This window comes from Stegodyphus dumicola, chromosome 12 (assembly GCF_044657685.1).
Source record: "Stegodyphus dumicola isolate Sdum_Otavi_A_Nest chromosome 12, ASM4465768v1".
Taxonomy (NCBI): domain Eukaryota; kingdom Metazoa; phylum Arthropoda; class Arachnida; order Araneae; family Eresidae; genus Stegodyphus; species Stegodyphus dumicola.
The window spans coordinates 4676912-4694028 of NC_140779.1; the positions used below are offsets into that span (position 1 = coordinate 4676912).

A 17117-nucleotide genomic window follows, 5' to 3' on the forward strand; every position below is an offset into this window, starting at 1 on the left:
CATAGCTTTAGTTTGTAATTCCTCTGAAGCTTCTTCTACTTAAAAACTGCATTTTTGAAAACAGGAGTTTTAAACCCCTACATCGAGTAAAATATGAATGTCCTTCAGCAAAGATTGTACTTATCTACTTTAAAGTGCTTCCGTTTTCACAAAATTCTGATCATCATTTTCTTGATCTCATCTTTCAGTTTATTGTCCCATTTCAAAAGAAAATCAGTGAAAATGCTTCTTATGCGAGTTCTTGTTGCTACAGTAAAGTTAAAAGTAAATTCTTAAAGTTAAAAGTAAATTCTTGACTTCTTTCAAACATTGAGGTTTTCAGCTTTTGTCAGTAAACAAGTGAAGTCTTCTTAATATTTGGGTCCTTATTTCAAGTTAATAACACAGTAACATATTTTTTCAGTTTCTTAAACCAAGTGCTGTTCACTGTTAAATGTTAATGCGCATTCTGGTAATATTTTGTTGTGCAATCCAGTTTCTTTTGTAATACACTGCTCGCCATTGAAAATGCAACACCAAGAAGGAGTGGTCAGAAATTGATGCAAATTTTAGAGTAGACGCACGTCACTGAGTTATGCAAATGAAGTGAAATGTGCAGCTCTCCGACGCACGTGAAGTAAGATATAAGGGAAGGAACGTGCAGAATGGGCAATATTCGTGTCGTTATTTCTGCCAGACGAATTATCGAAGAAAGTTGGTTTTTGTCCCGGAGGATACGTGTAATAGGAGAGTATGCCAAGCCGTTGTCGACAAAGGCACTTCCAGCCAGATAGATGATTTTACGAGGGGTATGGTGATCGGACTGAGAAGGGCGGGTTGGTCCTTACGTCAAATCGCAGCTGATACCCACATGGATGCGAGCACGGTGCATCGGCTATGGCGAACATAGTTGGAACAAGGAAATGTGGAAAGAAGGAGGGGTGCAGGTCCAGCCAGAGTGGCGTCAGCATGTGTAGGTCGCCGCATCCGCCAACAAGATGTGGCGGTCCCGCAAGTCAATTGTACCACGATTCTGCAGCATGTGCAACATACCCTGGATGTTCCCGTGCCGACCAGAACCATTTCCCGTCAATTGGTTGAATGTGACATGCACTCACGGTGTCCGTTAAAAAGACTGCATTGACCCCACAGCATAGACAGCAACATTTAGAATGGTGCCGGACTGGAGAGATGTGAATGGCAGAATGGCAAAACGTCATGTTCTCAGATGAGACACGCTTCTGTTTATCCAGTGACAGTCACTGCATATGTGTGTGGCATCGACGTGGAGACAGATCTAATCCGGCAGTAACTGAGGAACCCCACACTGTGCGACAATGTGGCATAATGGTTTGGGTCGCTATTGCCTACGATTCCAGGCCTCTAGTTCGTATTCAGGGCACTATGACGGCCCAACGATACTTGGATAAATGTACTGTGGCCGGTGGCAGTCCCCTATTTTTTTTTTAGGGGCTGCCTAATGCAATTTTTCAGCAGGATAATATCCGACCACACAGTGCTCGCATCTACCAACATGCTTTGCAAGGTATACAGATGCTTCCCTGGCCACCATACTCTCCTGACCTGTCACCAATCGAACTTGCGTGGGATGTGATTGGATGCCGTTTGCAAACTCTGCCCCTGCCTAGTTCAGAAGACGAACTGTGGCAAATGGTTGAAAGGGAATGGAAAGCCATCCCTCAGGACACCATCCGCACTTTTATTGACTCTATGCCTAGATGTGTTTCTTCGTGCATTGCTGTCCGCGGTGGTCCTACGTCCTACTGAGCCGACGCCGTTCTCGCTGTGTATTTTGACTATCATTTTGAAGTAAAGATCACTTATTGCTGTTTGTTGTCTCTGTCTTTTTTCCAAAATTCATCACTTTCTGACCACTCCTTTTTGGTGTTGGATTTTCAATGTTGAGCAGTGTATAAATTTCATGCGAGTTAAAATGTCTTGTATCCAGTTATAGCTGTATGATGATCCTCTTCTGTTTCACCATGCATTTTCTAACGGACAAAGTTGTATTCACTTTCCTCAAATTGTGAACCTTAAATTTCCCCTAGCATTTAGTGAATTAGTGAAAAAAGGTCTAGAAATAGCAGCTTCAACTTCTCCTGATTTTCAGTTTTTCATTTTTTTATTAATTCATAAATTAGAATTCTTTATTTATGTATTGTGTAATGCTGTTTGCGAAATCCCAAGTTTAAATGTAGTTTTGCTCTGTCTTCCAATTATCAGGAACATTAAAGTCTTTTAACAATTTACCTTTTTTGCTTGGCATTTCAACATGTTACAAGTTAAAAAACAAATTAAAAAATTTACACAATAAACTAAAAAATAAGCATCAATTAAAATGCTTCTTCCAATGATTTCTTCAAATTTCAAAATTTACTTTTCTAGCGAGCAGAAAGACTGTTTAATTGATCTGCTTGTTCATGATTAGCATGACAAATTCCTTGTTTTTCCTTCAGTTGGTTACCACTTACTTTCAAACAGTTTTAATGTATGGTAATGCTTAGAAGCTTTTTATGAAATTTTTTCTAACTCTGTGGGAACATAATATGTCTCTTTGGAAGGGAAGTTTAAACCTTAAATGAATGAAGATGTTGAAACCTTAAATAATGGGATGCAGAAGTTGTATTTCTTTTTTTTTATTCGCTGGTATTCGATAAGGAACCCTCACTGATTTACGGTGTCTGTAGAACAGCATTTCTTTTATTCTCGTACCCTTTGACCTATAATCACTGCTGCAAGCACCCCAACCTCATCCGCATTATGAATAAATACTAATATCTATATGTACAAGTATAGTAATAACATTATTAATACAGACATTTTTATTTTTACCAGTTATGCAAAAATGATGTATCCTGGTAATTATACATATTTAATTAAATTTTAAAAATAATATGTATATAAGCTAATTTAATGAAAACTTTGAGGCTGTTTGGTAGCACTCGGTAATTTAAAACCGTCTTCGGAAGTTGACAAATACAGTCTCAAGTCCGAACTTGCATTTGAAAATCTGTGCTTTTATTTATTTTTTTTTTTTAATGAAAAGAAAGCCCTTTCCACTAACAGTGTACTTGAAGAGTAGTAGAATAGTGATCGCCTTGTTGAATAATTTTATATGTTCTCCTTTGAAGTCAGTCTAAAATGAGATGAGGGATTTCTTTTCAAATTCTACCTTAAGTGTAAAATCTGTTTTCATTTCAATCAACTAAACTTTTTCTCAGACTGATGAAGATGCACACTAGTAATACTTTCCACTGAGAGGGGATGCAATCCAGTGGTAATCTGTTCCATGTTTATGAAAATATTTTTCATAAGCTGCCGTCGGTCAGTCCAGATATCGCACAGATTGTTTCTTCACTTGAGATACATAAGAGAAAGAGTTTCAGAGAGAAAAATTGTTCTGTGTTTCTAAAACATTAGGTTAGTTGTTCTCAGTAGGTAACTTCTGAAATTCTAGTGTTTAATGAAAGATAATTTTGTTGGTAACTCGGAATAAAGTTCTGAAGAGATATGTTTAGCACGTTTAATTTCAGGAAGCTATCATTTATAAATGCAAGGCTTTAAAGCGATTCATGATTGATCATCAAATTTAAATGAACATCGAAGAGGCCTGTTCTCTATTTTTGTAGAACCCTGTATGAAAACAGTTAAGCATGAGATAAATGGAAATACACCATGATCCTTGATGAAGCATGGGTTTACCTAAATGAGTACGATAAAAAAAGGTCTAGTTACATAGAAAAGGAAACCAGACCTTTCAGCGTAACTAATTATTATTCAAAACAAAGAGGAAAAAATTTACAATCAATGCAAAGAAAGTTTCAGTAAGGGGTTTATGATTGTTACAGGATTCTCTGACAGTGGAAAATAAAAAATAAGAAGAGTGGAAAGAAAAGTTAAAATCAACTCAATTTTACTATCAAGAGAAAGTTTTGTGTCCAATATTTGGAGAAGAAATTCTATTTCTTTATCCCAGTGACTTTCAAAGAGTGAAACTTCATCCAGACAAGGCAACAAGTCATGCTTCGAAAAGTACCACTGCATTCTTTTTAAAAATGCGTACATGTATACCTTTTCAATGTATTTCTGTCAAGTCCTCTGATGTTTTGCCTATGGACTATTGTGCTTTTAGTCTTTTGAAAAGGGCTGTTTATAAGCACAAATCCACTGTAATGGATGGGCTCTGTGAAGTAATGGAAGAGGAAGAAAAATCAATATCCCTGAAATTTTACGAAAAGCGTATCATGGAAATCAAAATGTGAATTTATAGTCCAGAAAAAAGTCTACGAAATCGAATGCTTAAAAAAATATTTTTTATATTTTAAACATTAAACTACACTGAAATCATTCTAAGAATGTGTGAACACCTTTTGTATACCTACTATAACGTGTCGGCCAGTGGACCTCTCCCTCAAGCAAAATAAATACCTAAATTAAATTTAAAACATTCATGTCTTTTCAAATTAAAATTATTTTGGATGTTATTTAATTATTTTGATTTTTCATAATGAAATATAATTTGGATTGGTAATGCCGGTTGTTAGAGTAGCATTTTATCTTTTCTCTTATGTTCAATATGTTTATTGCTGTCCACCATGACATCTTTTTTTCTGCATACCCTCTGAGACCATTTCATATACCCATGGGTGTACACTTACCACAGCTTGAGAAATGCTGCTATATAGGGTTATTTTTGTTAACCTTAAGATAAGGAAATACTGGCTTTCTGAAGTCCAGTGATAAAGAACTCCGAAAATAGTGTCTGACAGGTACAGGGACATTTTTTGTTAATCCAGTTTTATTTAAGTTTTGCATACCTGAGTAAACTTTCCACAATATTCTAAATGAATGAACTATGAAAAGCTTTGATAGGTACAGAGATATACAGATAGAGTATTCTGCCACTGAAGAATTAGTCTTGTGCCAATCTTGAGTTTAAATAGTGGCAGAGATGAGTTTAATAAATGGCAGTTTTTCTTTTTATTAGTGTGTATTTGTTTTGGTTCTTGAAAATTTGAGCGTAATAAGCTACAGGTACTGTATGTATCTAATATACATCTTAAGCCATACTAAGATTTGAAAAACATACACAGTTAAGACACAATAACACGCCGAAGAATAACGCTGATTTTTGTTGTTTGACTTCTGAATTAGTACATACACAGTTGTTGAATTGAACAGCTAATAAACAGTTGAATTTTGTTGATTGAGATATCACAATGGGAGATATAGAATAATCTCATGTTTTTTATTAGTTCACTGTACGAGCATCATGAAACATGGCCAAACAGTTATAGAAGAAAAAACAGATATTAGAAGAAAAAGGGACCAGGTACAGTGGAACCTTGAGATGTGAGCATCTTTTATACATGAGGAAAGTACGAGCGAAAATTTTTTCTCTAAATACGAGCTTTTAGTCGAGGAATGAGCCAGGCTGTTGGTATGCGTGGTGCCATTTCCTGGTCAAGCTCGATGCAGGGAATTTCCTCCTCAAATCACTCTGTGTTCTTTGAGCGCTTGTGAGTCGATTGTTTATTAGATTTAACGTGAAAGTAATTAATTCACAGTGCCTCCAAAGAGGGTTGTTGCTTTAGATAGTGCAGCAAAGAAAAATAAGAAAGCCATCTCTGTTGAAATTAAAAAAGAAATCATAGATAAACAAGCGTGGTGTAAGAGTGATGGAATTCCCAAAGACTTACCGCCTTTCGACATTAACGATTTACATTATTCTGAAGACGCAGGAAGAAATTAAGAAACTTGATGTAGCCAAAGGAGTTACCGTTACTTCCAAACACTGTCCAAAACTTCTAGAAGATGTTGAGAAGCTGTCGTTGGTGTAGATTAATTAGAAGCAGTTAAAAGGTCGTTGCCGGAAGCTATCATTTGTCGTAAGCTGTCATGAAGGTAAACTTCGGTTGTATTATTTACCAGTGTTATTTATTAGAAAAATTGATTTTTAGATTGCTATTTTTGGGGGTTTGGAATCGATTAACTGGATTTTTATTATTTTGAGGGGGAAAGTTTGTTTCTAGATATGAGAACTTCGCTTACGAGCTCAATACTGGAACGAATTAAACTCGTATCTCGAGGTTCCACTGTATAAAATAGCAGCGGCATTTAGAATAATAACGAAGAAAAAACTCGTAGCACTTTTCAGGATTGTCGCTAGGAAACAAGAAAGAGACCCCCCAGAAATGTCTTTTTGTTGTAACATTTTGGGAGTTTCTTAGTCAAACCCTTAGCTGATTAGATGATAAGAAGGAGGAATTTCAGGAGAGTTCCTTTTTCCTTGTTTCAAGTTTTTAACTTAGTTGTTTCATGTTCTTCATGCATAATTTCAAGATTTGTTTCATAGAATTATTACAAAGTTGAAAATGCGGTCTTTCTTTGCAACAGAAAGGGCTATGTAACATACTGCTACGTGCATTCTTAGGATATCTGCTTCAACAAATTTGAACAAAGCTTGTAAAAAAAAATCCCAGACATGCATGTTGCTGATCATATGCACTTAAACAGTTTGGAATTTGCAGTAAAAACCAGTTATATGTCTTTGGTTATTTTGAATGTCGAATACTTTTTCTTTTAATAAAAGTACAAGCTTTCTATAAACAGAGACAGTTTAACATTTTCTTACATTGAAATGCAAAATGTACTCGAGTTCAGTTAATTTATTTCTAAAAATGCCTTTTTAGATTTTATATACTCAACCAGCTTATTTTTAATTATCTTTCATCCATCGAAAAATTCGGAACTTAATAATCCCACTAGAACATATATTGTTTTATTTATATAATTTTATTCATGACATAAATGGGAAATATAATGTGATAAAGGTAGGTATTAAATTTACATTAATGTTTTAAAGTTAAGTTAATGTTTTAAACCAAACTTAAGTTTGTCCAATCTCACACTGCCCATAATAAAAATTAAATTCAACCCTCCGAGCTTTAAGGTGCTTCCCTAAATGTCACAAAAAAGTGGTGTTTTCTGGATTGTAAATTTCTGGAAAAATAAAATGACCCTACTAACTTTGTACATGAACTCCTTTCTTTTCAGTGTACACTCAACCCGAAATCATATTTATCAGGATCAGGCAAAAATTTTCATGTGACCAAATGAGAAAAACCATCCTTTGGTATGGAATGTTGTATCTGTGATATTCAGAGGGTTAAAGTTACTGAATAGTAATTGAAATACTTTTCAATGTGGAAAAATCAAAAGACATATACATTTTACATAGGTATAAACTATTATTTTCTTAATTATTCAAAAAATATAAAATTTTAAAAATCTGATATTTTTCCCCATAATATTCCCCATATTATTTATATAACATCTAATGGGTCACAGCTTAAGTTTGAAAATCCATATTTTAGACAACAGGTGTAGTACTGTATATTCACATTTTTATATGTTGCTGACCATCCAAAATGCAATATCAGGACGGAAGTATCTAGTAGCCTTGACATTTAACCATATTTAGACGTTTATAGAACATGCAAATGATATGTATTGCAACACATATGCAAATCATGTTCAGTGCCAGTAATGCCGCCAAGAAGCTCTATGAAAAGAACTGTAGGCAGTTTTAGGTACTGGAGTTATCCATTTTTCTGCTGTTCCTTTGATAGAAAACTTCAGTATGCTTTGTTGAAGAAAATGGCAGTTGAACAAATTTTTTCCTTTGACAGAGGAAACGTTTCATCTTGCAAGAATGTGCATATTATCCTTCTAAGAAATCAGTGCTTGTATTACATAAAACACAAATATGAAATCTGTGAATTCATGGGGAATGGTAAAACTGAACATCAATGATGGCATTACCTTTATTATGCCATGAAATGAGAAAACGGTCAGGATGGATGGTGATGATGGATCACACAGCAGCATTAAGAAATGTAGTGCAAGAATCTAGTGCTCCGTACAGGAGCTTGTATCAGCACATATCATTTAACGTTGCCTAGAGAGGTGGGGACACCAAGACGTATGTAGCAGCAAAGGTGCATTAAATACTGCACATAGACAAATGAATAGCACAATATTGTCTTTACAGGCAACAGATATCATGACCATTGTTTTATGCATTGTCTTAGTCCATGATATACAGTTATGATATGTAGTACTATTGGATTTTATTCCTGCACTTTCATTATGTACAAGGTAACCAAAGTTCCTGCTGTTTCTTATATGACATTGGAAGAGTGAATCCCAACATAAAAATAGTTGCCAAACCTGGTGATGAAGTGGTTAAAGATGGGAGTTCAGACATTGACCAAGAGCATAAAAGGGCATTACATCGGTACTTCAAACATAACTCGCACAGCGACTGATTGAAATGGACACATCGAAGGTGCTCGTTCGGAGTTGTTTGTTGTATGATTCTAAAGTGGGCTTATCAACAGCAGAATCAAGTCACCAAATTTGACAGCCCTTTGAGGATGATGCCGTTAATGAATGAACCACTAGGCAGTGGTTCTGGAAGTGCAGGTCAGAGGATATGTCTCGTAGTCTGCACCATGCAGAGGTCCTGATAGAGAGTGACATAGCCATACATGTGATGAGCTTGCTGCACATTTCCAGGTATCTGAAGAAACAATGAGACTCCATTTGCACCGCATAGGAAAGGCATACAAGCTGAGCAAGTAGGTACTCCATTCACTGTCCGATGCAAACATGCAGACTGTGTTACTGCCTGTCTGCATGTTTGCATCGGACAGTGAATGGAGTACCTACTTGCTCAGTGCAGACTGTGTCGCTGCCTGTTGCTTACTCGGCACTGCAATGCATCCATATTTTATCAAGTATTTGCCAGCGATGAAAAGTGGGTCCATTATGACACATCCAGGCGTTACAGACACTGGTTGTCACCACGGGACCCTGTGGCTTACACTGCAAGACCTTCTGTCCACCCATGCAAGATCATGCTCTGTATCTGGTGGACTAGTCGCCAAGTGGTGCACTAAATGAGCTCCTGCCAGTGGGCCAAACCATCATGGCTGGCCTGTACTCGCAGCACTTGGAACGTATGCATCAGGCACTGAAGCATAAAGAGCCAGTATTGGTCATTTGTTAGGGTTTACTCCTCCTCCATGACAATGTGAGGCCACTCGTGGCTAGGGAGGCCAGGGACACCATCCAGCAACTGGGCTGGAAGACACTAACCTTTCCACCATACTCCCCAGACTTTGTGCCAACAGACTACCATCTTTTCCATTCCCTGAACAGCCATCTTCATGGGAAATTCTTCAGCAGTCGGCCAGACCTCAAAAAGGACTTCTTTGCATCCAAGACTCCTCAGTTTTACTGTGAGAGCATAGCAAAATGCACTGGATGGCGATAGTGATTACTTTGAGGATTAGCAGTGATTATTACTTGTTTTATGAATTTTTCTTTCTGGCTGTCCAAAACGGCAAGAATATTTTTGGTTATCTTGTAGTTGCTGATGAAGTATTGACGCTTAGTATCCTCCTTTACATTCAGATATTAATTCATCATATTTTCTTACATTACTGTAACCAGTTCAACAAGACATTTTGTAGATACAAATAAGACATAATATTAAACAGTTATTCATTGCCCGCCAAGTTACAACTTTGTCTTGGCTCACTTGTTCTCTTGATGTGTTACTCATCTAAAGTGTCTGGTTGATGATTGGTAAACATTTGCTCAATATACTAACTAGTGGCTATATCACATGAACTTCAGCTTATTAGAATAGCATAGATTGATATATCTCTCAAGGCCACACCCAGTACTTCTTATCAAGTTATATTGCAACAGTTATTCCAGTCATTGGCTACAGAAAGTACTGATTTCTTTGTGTTCTGCAAGTAAAACATGCCCATAATTTTAATATGTTCACTCTTATATTACTTGTCCTGTAAATATAGCTGTTATATCTTTTATTCGTCACAGTGTTGCATTTTGGAGGGCTAGCAGTATATGTACAAAACTGCATATTTTTCATGATTTTATGAGTAATAACTTGCATGCATTTTTAAAAACTTCCCATTCTTATAATTTATTTTTCTCAAATATACAGGTTAGTGACATTATGGGTGTTCCAAAGTTTTATCGTTGGATTAGTGAACGCTATCCATGCCTAAGTGAAGTCATAAAAGAATTCCAGATACCAGATTTTGATAATTTATATTTAGATATGAATGGAATAATACATACTTGCTCACATCCAAACGATGATGATCCACACTTTCGAATAACTGAAGAGAGAATATTTGCAAACATATGCCATTATATAGACTTCTTATTTAAGATGATTAAGCCGAAGAAGGTCTTCTTTATGGCTGTTGATGGTGTTGCACCAAGGGCTAAAATGAATCAGCAAAGAGGTAGACGTTTTCGAACAGCCAAAGCAGCTCTGATGCTGGAAGAAAAGGCCAAATCCTGTGGTGAGGATCTTCCAACAGAAGCCAGGTTCGATTCTAATTGCATAACACCTGGAACATCTTTCATGGCTAGGTTTCATAACGTTCTTAAGGGCTTTATTGTGTACAAAATTTCATCAGATAGATTGTGGCAAAATGTACGTGTATATTTTTCTGGTCATGAGACTCCTGGAGAAGGGGAGCACAAAATAATGGATTTTATTCGTTATGAAAAGTCCCAACCTGGTTATAATCCAAATACTCGACATTGTTTATATGGTCTAGATGCTGATCTTATAATGCTTGGTCTTTGTTCTCATGAACCTTATTTTTGTCTACTGCGAGAAGAAGTAAAATTTGGAGGCAAAAAAAACCAGAAAAGAATAATGACCCCAGAAGAAACTACTTTTCATTTACTTCACATATCTTTACTAAGAGATTATTTAGAACATGAATTTTCTCCGGTAAAGAAGAAAATTCCATTTGAATTTGATTTAGAACATATTGTAGATGATTTTGTTCTTATGAGTTTCCTTGTTGGAAATGATTTTATTCCTCACTTGCCTCAGCTTCATATTCATCATGATGCTTTGCCTGTTTTATTTCAAACTTATATGGATGTTTTGCCATCTCTAGATGGTTATATAAATGAAGAGGGATATTTAAACTTGGAACGTTTTGAGATATTCTTGAGAAAACTTTCAGAATATGATTTTCAAAAATTTGGTGAAATGAATGAAGATTTTGAATATTTGGAAGGAAAATCGAAATTAAAGAAAAGTGCTGCAAATGAAAATGAAAAAAGAAATACATCAGAGTTTTTGTCCAATTTAGGGTTCAGCAGCATGGCTATAAGTAAAACAGCAGAATTTGATTCTTCTGGTGAAGAAGAGGAAGACGACGAGGATGATGATGACGATGATTATGAAAGCAATGACGATTCAACTCTAGAGCTTGAATTCAAAATGCATAAGGATTATTATTATACCAATAAACTAGACTTTGAAGAATTGACACCTGAAATTATGAAAGATCAAGCTGAAGGGTATGTTAGAGCTATACAGTGGAATTTACATTATTATTATAATGGTGTTGTATCATGGAGTTGGTATTACCCGCATCATTATTCACCGTACATATCAGATGTCAAAGATTTTAAAAACATGAAAATGAATTTTGAATTGGGAAAACCATTTTTGCCATTTCAACAACTTTTAGCTGTGTTACCGAAGTTAAGCAAGGATCTTTTACCTGTATCATATCAAAATTTAATGTGTGATGAGGATTCCCCTTTGATTGATTACTATCCTGATGATTTTGAGACTGACTTGAATGGCAAACAACAAGAATGGGAAGCTGTAGTTTTAATACCATTCATCAATGAAAAATTGTTGCTTAAATGTACAACTGTAGCAGATGAAAAATTAAATGAAGAGGAGAAAGAGCGTAATCGTCATGGTCCTCATCTTCTCTATACCTTTGACAAAAAATCACATGGCCCTTTTCCTTCAATTCTCCCTGATTACTTTCCATCACTTAATGATTCACACGCTAAACTTGAAATGGTTGATCCTGATTTTTTTAGACTTCCTGCTGATTCAATTGTCAAAGGTCTTTGCAAAGGAGTAAATTTAAATCGGTTCATATTAGGTTTCGCTATGCTGAAGACACTGAGACATTCTGCGTGTCTGAGGAATGAAAAGGTTAAAGTATTCCAGTCAGTAAGTCAAAAAGATAATATGATGTTAATGATGAAGGAACCTAAAGAAGGTAATATAGGAAAAATAGCTAAAGATATTATTGGTAAAACTATTTATGTTGGTTGGCCTCACCTCCGTGAAGCAATGGTAATATCTGTTACGGATTCAAAAGTTAAATTTGCATTTGAAAAAAATAAAAAGTCTGGTAATTTAAATATAAAAGAAGAGGAAATGTCCTTAGATGAAGAAAAGATTTGGCAACGTCAGGTTGAATCTGTTGAAGAACATTGTTACCAAAGATGGGGTATATTTGTGGGAGCAGTAGATATCCTTGTTCATGTTAAATGCTGTACCGGTATAAAATATATATTAACAGAGGATGGTGAAGTAAAGGAAGACAAACAGTGGGAAGGAACACTTAGCAATTATGCAATTCAGACGACTGTTAGAAATGTTGAAGCTTTTTCTCCTGATATCAAGTGCAACAAAAATGTTGTAGATATATTTTCACCGGGTTTAACTGTATTTGTGCTTGCACCACAGTTTTATGGAAACTTAGGGACTATTATTGATATTGATGTTGTAAAAAATAAAGGAAGTATATTGGTAGATATAGAAAGCACATCAGAACCAGACTTGCAGCATATTATACAGAAACAAGTTGAATTAACTAAAGAAAAGTTTATGCCTGGATATTATGTTGCACAGCAATTAGGAGTTGATTCACATTTTATATCCCGTATTACTGGAACATTTTTAGTTCAGACTAGCCCTAAAGAGAGCACCAGCCCAAACCGTGTGAATATAGGGCTTAATTTGAAATTCAATCGTAAAAATGAAGAAGTTCAAGGCTTCTCTAAGAAGAAGGACAATCTGTGGTTGTATTCAGAGGAAGCAGTGAAGACCTTAAATGCCTACTTGATAGAATTTGGGGACTTTTTTGAAAAATTGCTCAAATTTATTAGAAATGATGTAGTTTATTTGGAGGATATTTATCCTGATGGTAAAGGGAATGAGATTATCAATAAAATAACAAAATGGTTAAAATCACAACCGTGCATTTCTGCAGAACGGCAAGAATGTGGCATGAAGAAATTGGATGTTGGCATTGTGTCTGCAATTGAACAGTGGGTTCAGACTGGGATGAAAAGTGAAGAAGTGTATCATATGAAAAAGTCAATAAAACCTCATCAATTGTATAGCCCCTTTTTAAATAAAGGTGTATCAATGCCTGATCCAACAGTAACTTTTGATCTTTTTGACAGAGTTGTTAATGTTTCACATTCTTCAAGTGTGCCACTGGGACTGAAAGGGACTATCATAGGAATCCGTTCTGCTGAAAAAGAGTTGGATTTCATGTATGAGATACTTTTTGATAAAGATTTCTTTGGTGGCTTACATATTGGTTGTTCTTCTCCAAAGGCTTATCGGCTTCCACCTAATTCTCTTATCAATATAAGTCACGGAGAAAGGTTAAAGAAGAAGTGTTATTCTCCAAAAAATATTATACCAAGGTTACATAAGAATAATTTGTTTGATTCAGCCGTGAGACAGTTGAAGTCCGAGGTTCCGTCTACACCATTTCAAGTCCTTCAGAAAAAACCGTTGTCGTTACTTCAAAGCAAGCCATTTTACAAAGCTGATTCTGAAAATTTTCAGAGTCAGACAGGTATTTTAAATACAGTAGATCAGCCTTTCTCATCCAATTTATCTGGGATCTCGGTATCAGATATGCATTTTGTGACACCTAAAGCTAGTCCTGCTAGTGGCGGCTGTAATAATAATACAAAAATTGCACGGAGAAAGTACCCCAATAGCTCTCAAACAGAATATCAGACTAGCCCTTTGGGAGGAGGATATGACAATAGCCCTAAAATTATGACTAAAGATAATTGCTCTAGCCCTCAATCGGATTATCGAAGTTTTTGGGCCGATTTGAAGAAAAAAGCTCCCGAGTCTTCGCCAACAAAAAGTGTTCCAAATAGCACTTACTGTCGCAAGCTTTCTGTTGAAGAGCTCTTTCAGTATGTTCAGGATAAGGCAGATTCAAATCAAGAGCAAAATATGTATGCCTCAAAAAGGATACCACCAGTTAAGAATCAAACATCTCATCTACAGGCAACTGATTTATTATTCCGGTTCTGTGCTGAGAAATTTGGTATGCAACCCACATATAGCTATAATAATTATGGAAATACAAGTTTGGTTATAGCTACTTTAAGATTGCCAAATTCTGAAAATGTGACCAGTAATCCATTTCCTACTAAACATCAAGCTATGTTAAATGCAGCAGAAAAAGCACTTGCATTTCTGAATTCGATGAAGATTCATCACAATGTTATTAATCAGAATTGTTTAAACAACTCAATTCCTCAAGAACAAAGTGCATTACTAAGGCCCTTAATTCCACCGCAGACTTATCAACCTGATTTCAGATTTATGTTATATCCTCCTCCTACCCAAAATCCTAGCTTTCCAGCTGCATATGCCCAAAATTCAGGTTTCCCACCACCACCATTTTTTCAACCATATGCTGCACCAGGATGCTTTGAAGCTCCACTTTTAAGGCATCCTCAACCTGTGCTTCCTCCTTCTATACCCGATTCATTTGTGAAAGCAAACCAGATGTTGCTTTTGGACTCAAAGCTACCTTATCCTGTACAACAGAATTCAAGTCCTGCTAAAATTAATAGCAGTGTAGCCACTTCTGAAGATGATGTAATTCATTTCCCTGGTGGAGGGACTGCAACAGCTCGTGGTGGACTAAAATCAAGCCAAAAGATATGTAGTGATAACTCATCTACAAGTATGTTTGTTCCAGGTCAAGTGATGAAGCAAGCAAGGAAGTCTCCCCATTCTGGTGTAAATGTTTCTGATGAATGGCCAGCTTTATCAACAAAGAAAGAAGAGAGTTTACCAAACAAATGTGCTACGGAAGTGCATAATTTTTGTGAAGAAAGGACTAAGTCATATTCTGAAGTTTCTAAAAGTTCTGAACCTCTTTCATCTAATGCTAATAATAAATCTTCAAATTCACTTAGTACAAACCTACAAGTTTTGAAAAGTAAACCAAAGCAAAGATTAGCTGCAAAATTTCAGAATCCATGTGACTAGAATGTGTAAAGAATTGTTTTTTTGCAGCATTTTATCATTAAAAAATAAATTTGGGTTTTAAAGTATGACTAAATGTGATACTGATTTTCAGACTATTAAAAATCAAGTACTTTCAGAATTATGAAATCTCTGAAGCATAGAAATTATTTATGTTTTTAGGGAACTTTTAAATATTGGTTGTAATAGCATTTTAATGTTATTTATAAAACATGTTCATTTAAATGTATGTTATTAAATTTTATTTCTTTACATTATTTAAAACTATTTATTTGATTATTTTTTAGAGAAAATACAACCAGTTTTCATTTTAAATTTAGAATATCAGTTTGTTGTTGTTACTGCAGTATACTGTATATCCCCCCCAAAAAAATAAAAGTGCAGAATAACCGAAAAAACTGAATAAATTTAGAAGGGTTTCAGTCACATAGAAGGAATATGCACATACTTGCTTTTCTTTTTTTTACAACAAATGTACACAAATTTCTACAACAGTTATCATTAGAATGGTCCCTTAATTGGCAAAATTACCACCTTTGATGCGAAAAGAAAATAAAGAACATTTTGAAATGAATATCTCCGTAGATAGAATTTTAGGTTACTTTTTTCATTTAAATCTAATTTGAGTGTGCAGATTGTAGAAAAGTACACTTCAAACTAAAATTCTTTTAAGATGCATAAATTCTAAATTATTTCATTCAGAAGTGAAAAGCCTTTTTATATTTTTATTACTATTTTTACTTCAGTAGGTCAGTATAGAATATGAGAGGAATAACACTTTTGGTATTCTTGCAACAGATGATGTACAGAGTCATTTCTATAACAACAGATAACCTGCTCTGTATTTGCATTTGGTTATGAGTACAAATCATGGTCTTGACTGGTTCCCTCTTTGCTTACATTTAGGTGCCTCTCTGACAAAAAAGTCGAAGGAAGTGAGATCTGTCAATTTTCCCTCTTTGTCTTTGCTTATATTTAGGTGCCTCTCTGACAAAAAAGTCAAAGGAAGTGAGATCTGTCAATTTGATAACTATGAATAATGTCATCAAGATGAGAGCAGCTGAATTCTGTTATATAATTACAACTGAGGAATCTGCAATACATTTCTTCTTATTCAACATTTTATTACCTGATGTAAATAGTATACCAATGGTGTCCGGCGACAACATCGCCGCAAAATCATCGCGGGCGAAAACGTCGCGGAGAAAACAACGCAAGGCGAAAACGTCATGCTACAAAACATCGTGGGAGAAAACATCGCAAAGAGAAAATATCGCAGTTCTAGAACATCGTGGTATAAAATATCGTCGTCGAAAATAAAGCGGTTAAAAAACTTCGCAGTTTAAAAACATCGTCGTCGAAAATATCGCGGTAAAAAATAAAGTATCGACAAATCATCGCAGGACGATAACATCGCAGACCTGCTTTTTTCGGGCTTTGATACTTGTAAATGGATATTCCCATAATGATTTGTGAGCGCGAGAGGATAATTTTTACTTTCATATTTTTTTATTAACTAATAAATTTTTGCTGAAAAAGTAAGAAGAAGACTTAATACTTAAGAATAAACTGAAGCAAACCAAGAAATAATTTTCATTATAAGAGTATTAGATTGACAAAAGTAAAGAAAATAATCTCATAACTAGTAATTTTTTATAGCTAAGGTCATGCAGTTACGTAGCTTCCTTTTTCTAAACATTTTTAGATTATACTTTTAATGAAAAATTACCAGTAAAAACTGTATAAAAAAGGATTTATTAATGATCTTTGTTAGTGAACTATGTCAGTTTAAAATTCTATTAAGTGCTATAAGTTGCCTTAATTTTTTATGCTTAAATTTCCTTCTTACTTTTTCAGCAAAAATTTATTAGTTAATAAAAAATATGAAAGTAAAGATTATCCTTATTTCCCTCTTGCGCTC

General features: G+C 35.2%; 1 protein-coding gene across 4 annotated transcripts in view; it reads left to right on the forward strand.

Moving 5' to 3' along the window:
• Nucleotides 1–17117, forward strand: part of pcm (5'-3' exoribonuclease pacman) — a 72010-nt gene that overhangs the window by 22322 nt on the left and 32571 nt on the right. For 2 of the 4 annotated variants that reach the window (XM_035366779.2, XM_035366778.2), the window contains exon 2: nucleotides 10043–15453. The exons of the other annotated variants lie outside the window; for them this stretch is intronic. In XM_035366779.2, the coding sequence (XP_035222670.2) occupies nucleotides 10055–15199 (5145 nt within the window). In that variant the 5' untranslated portion in view covers nucleotides 10043–10054 and the 3' untranslated portion in view covers nucleotides 15200–15453. Of the gene's footprint in view, nucleotides 1–10042; nucleotides 15454–17117 lie in introns of those variants that run through there. 4 annotated transcript variants of the gene reach the window in all.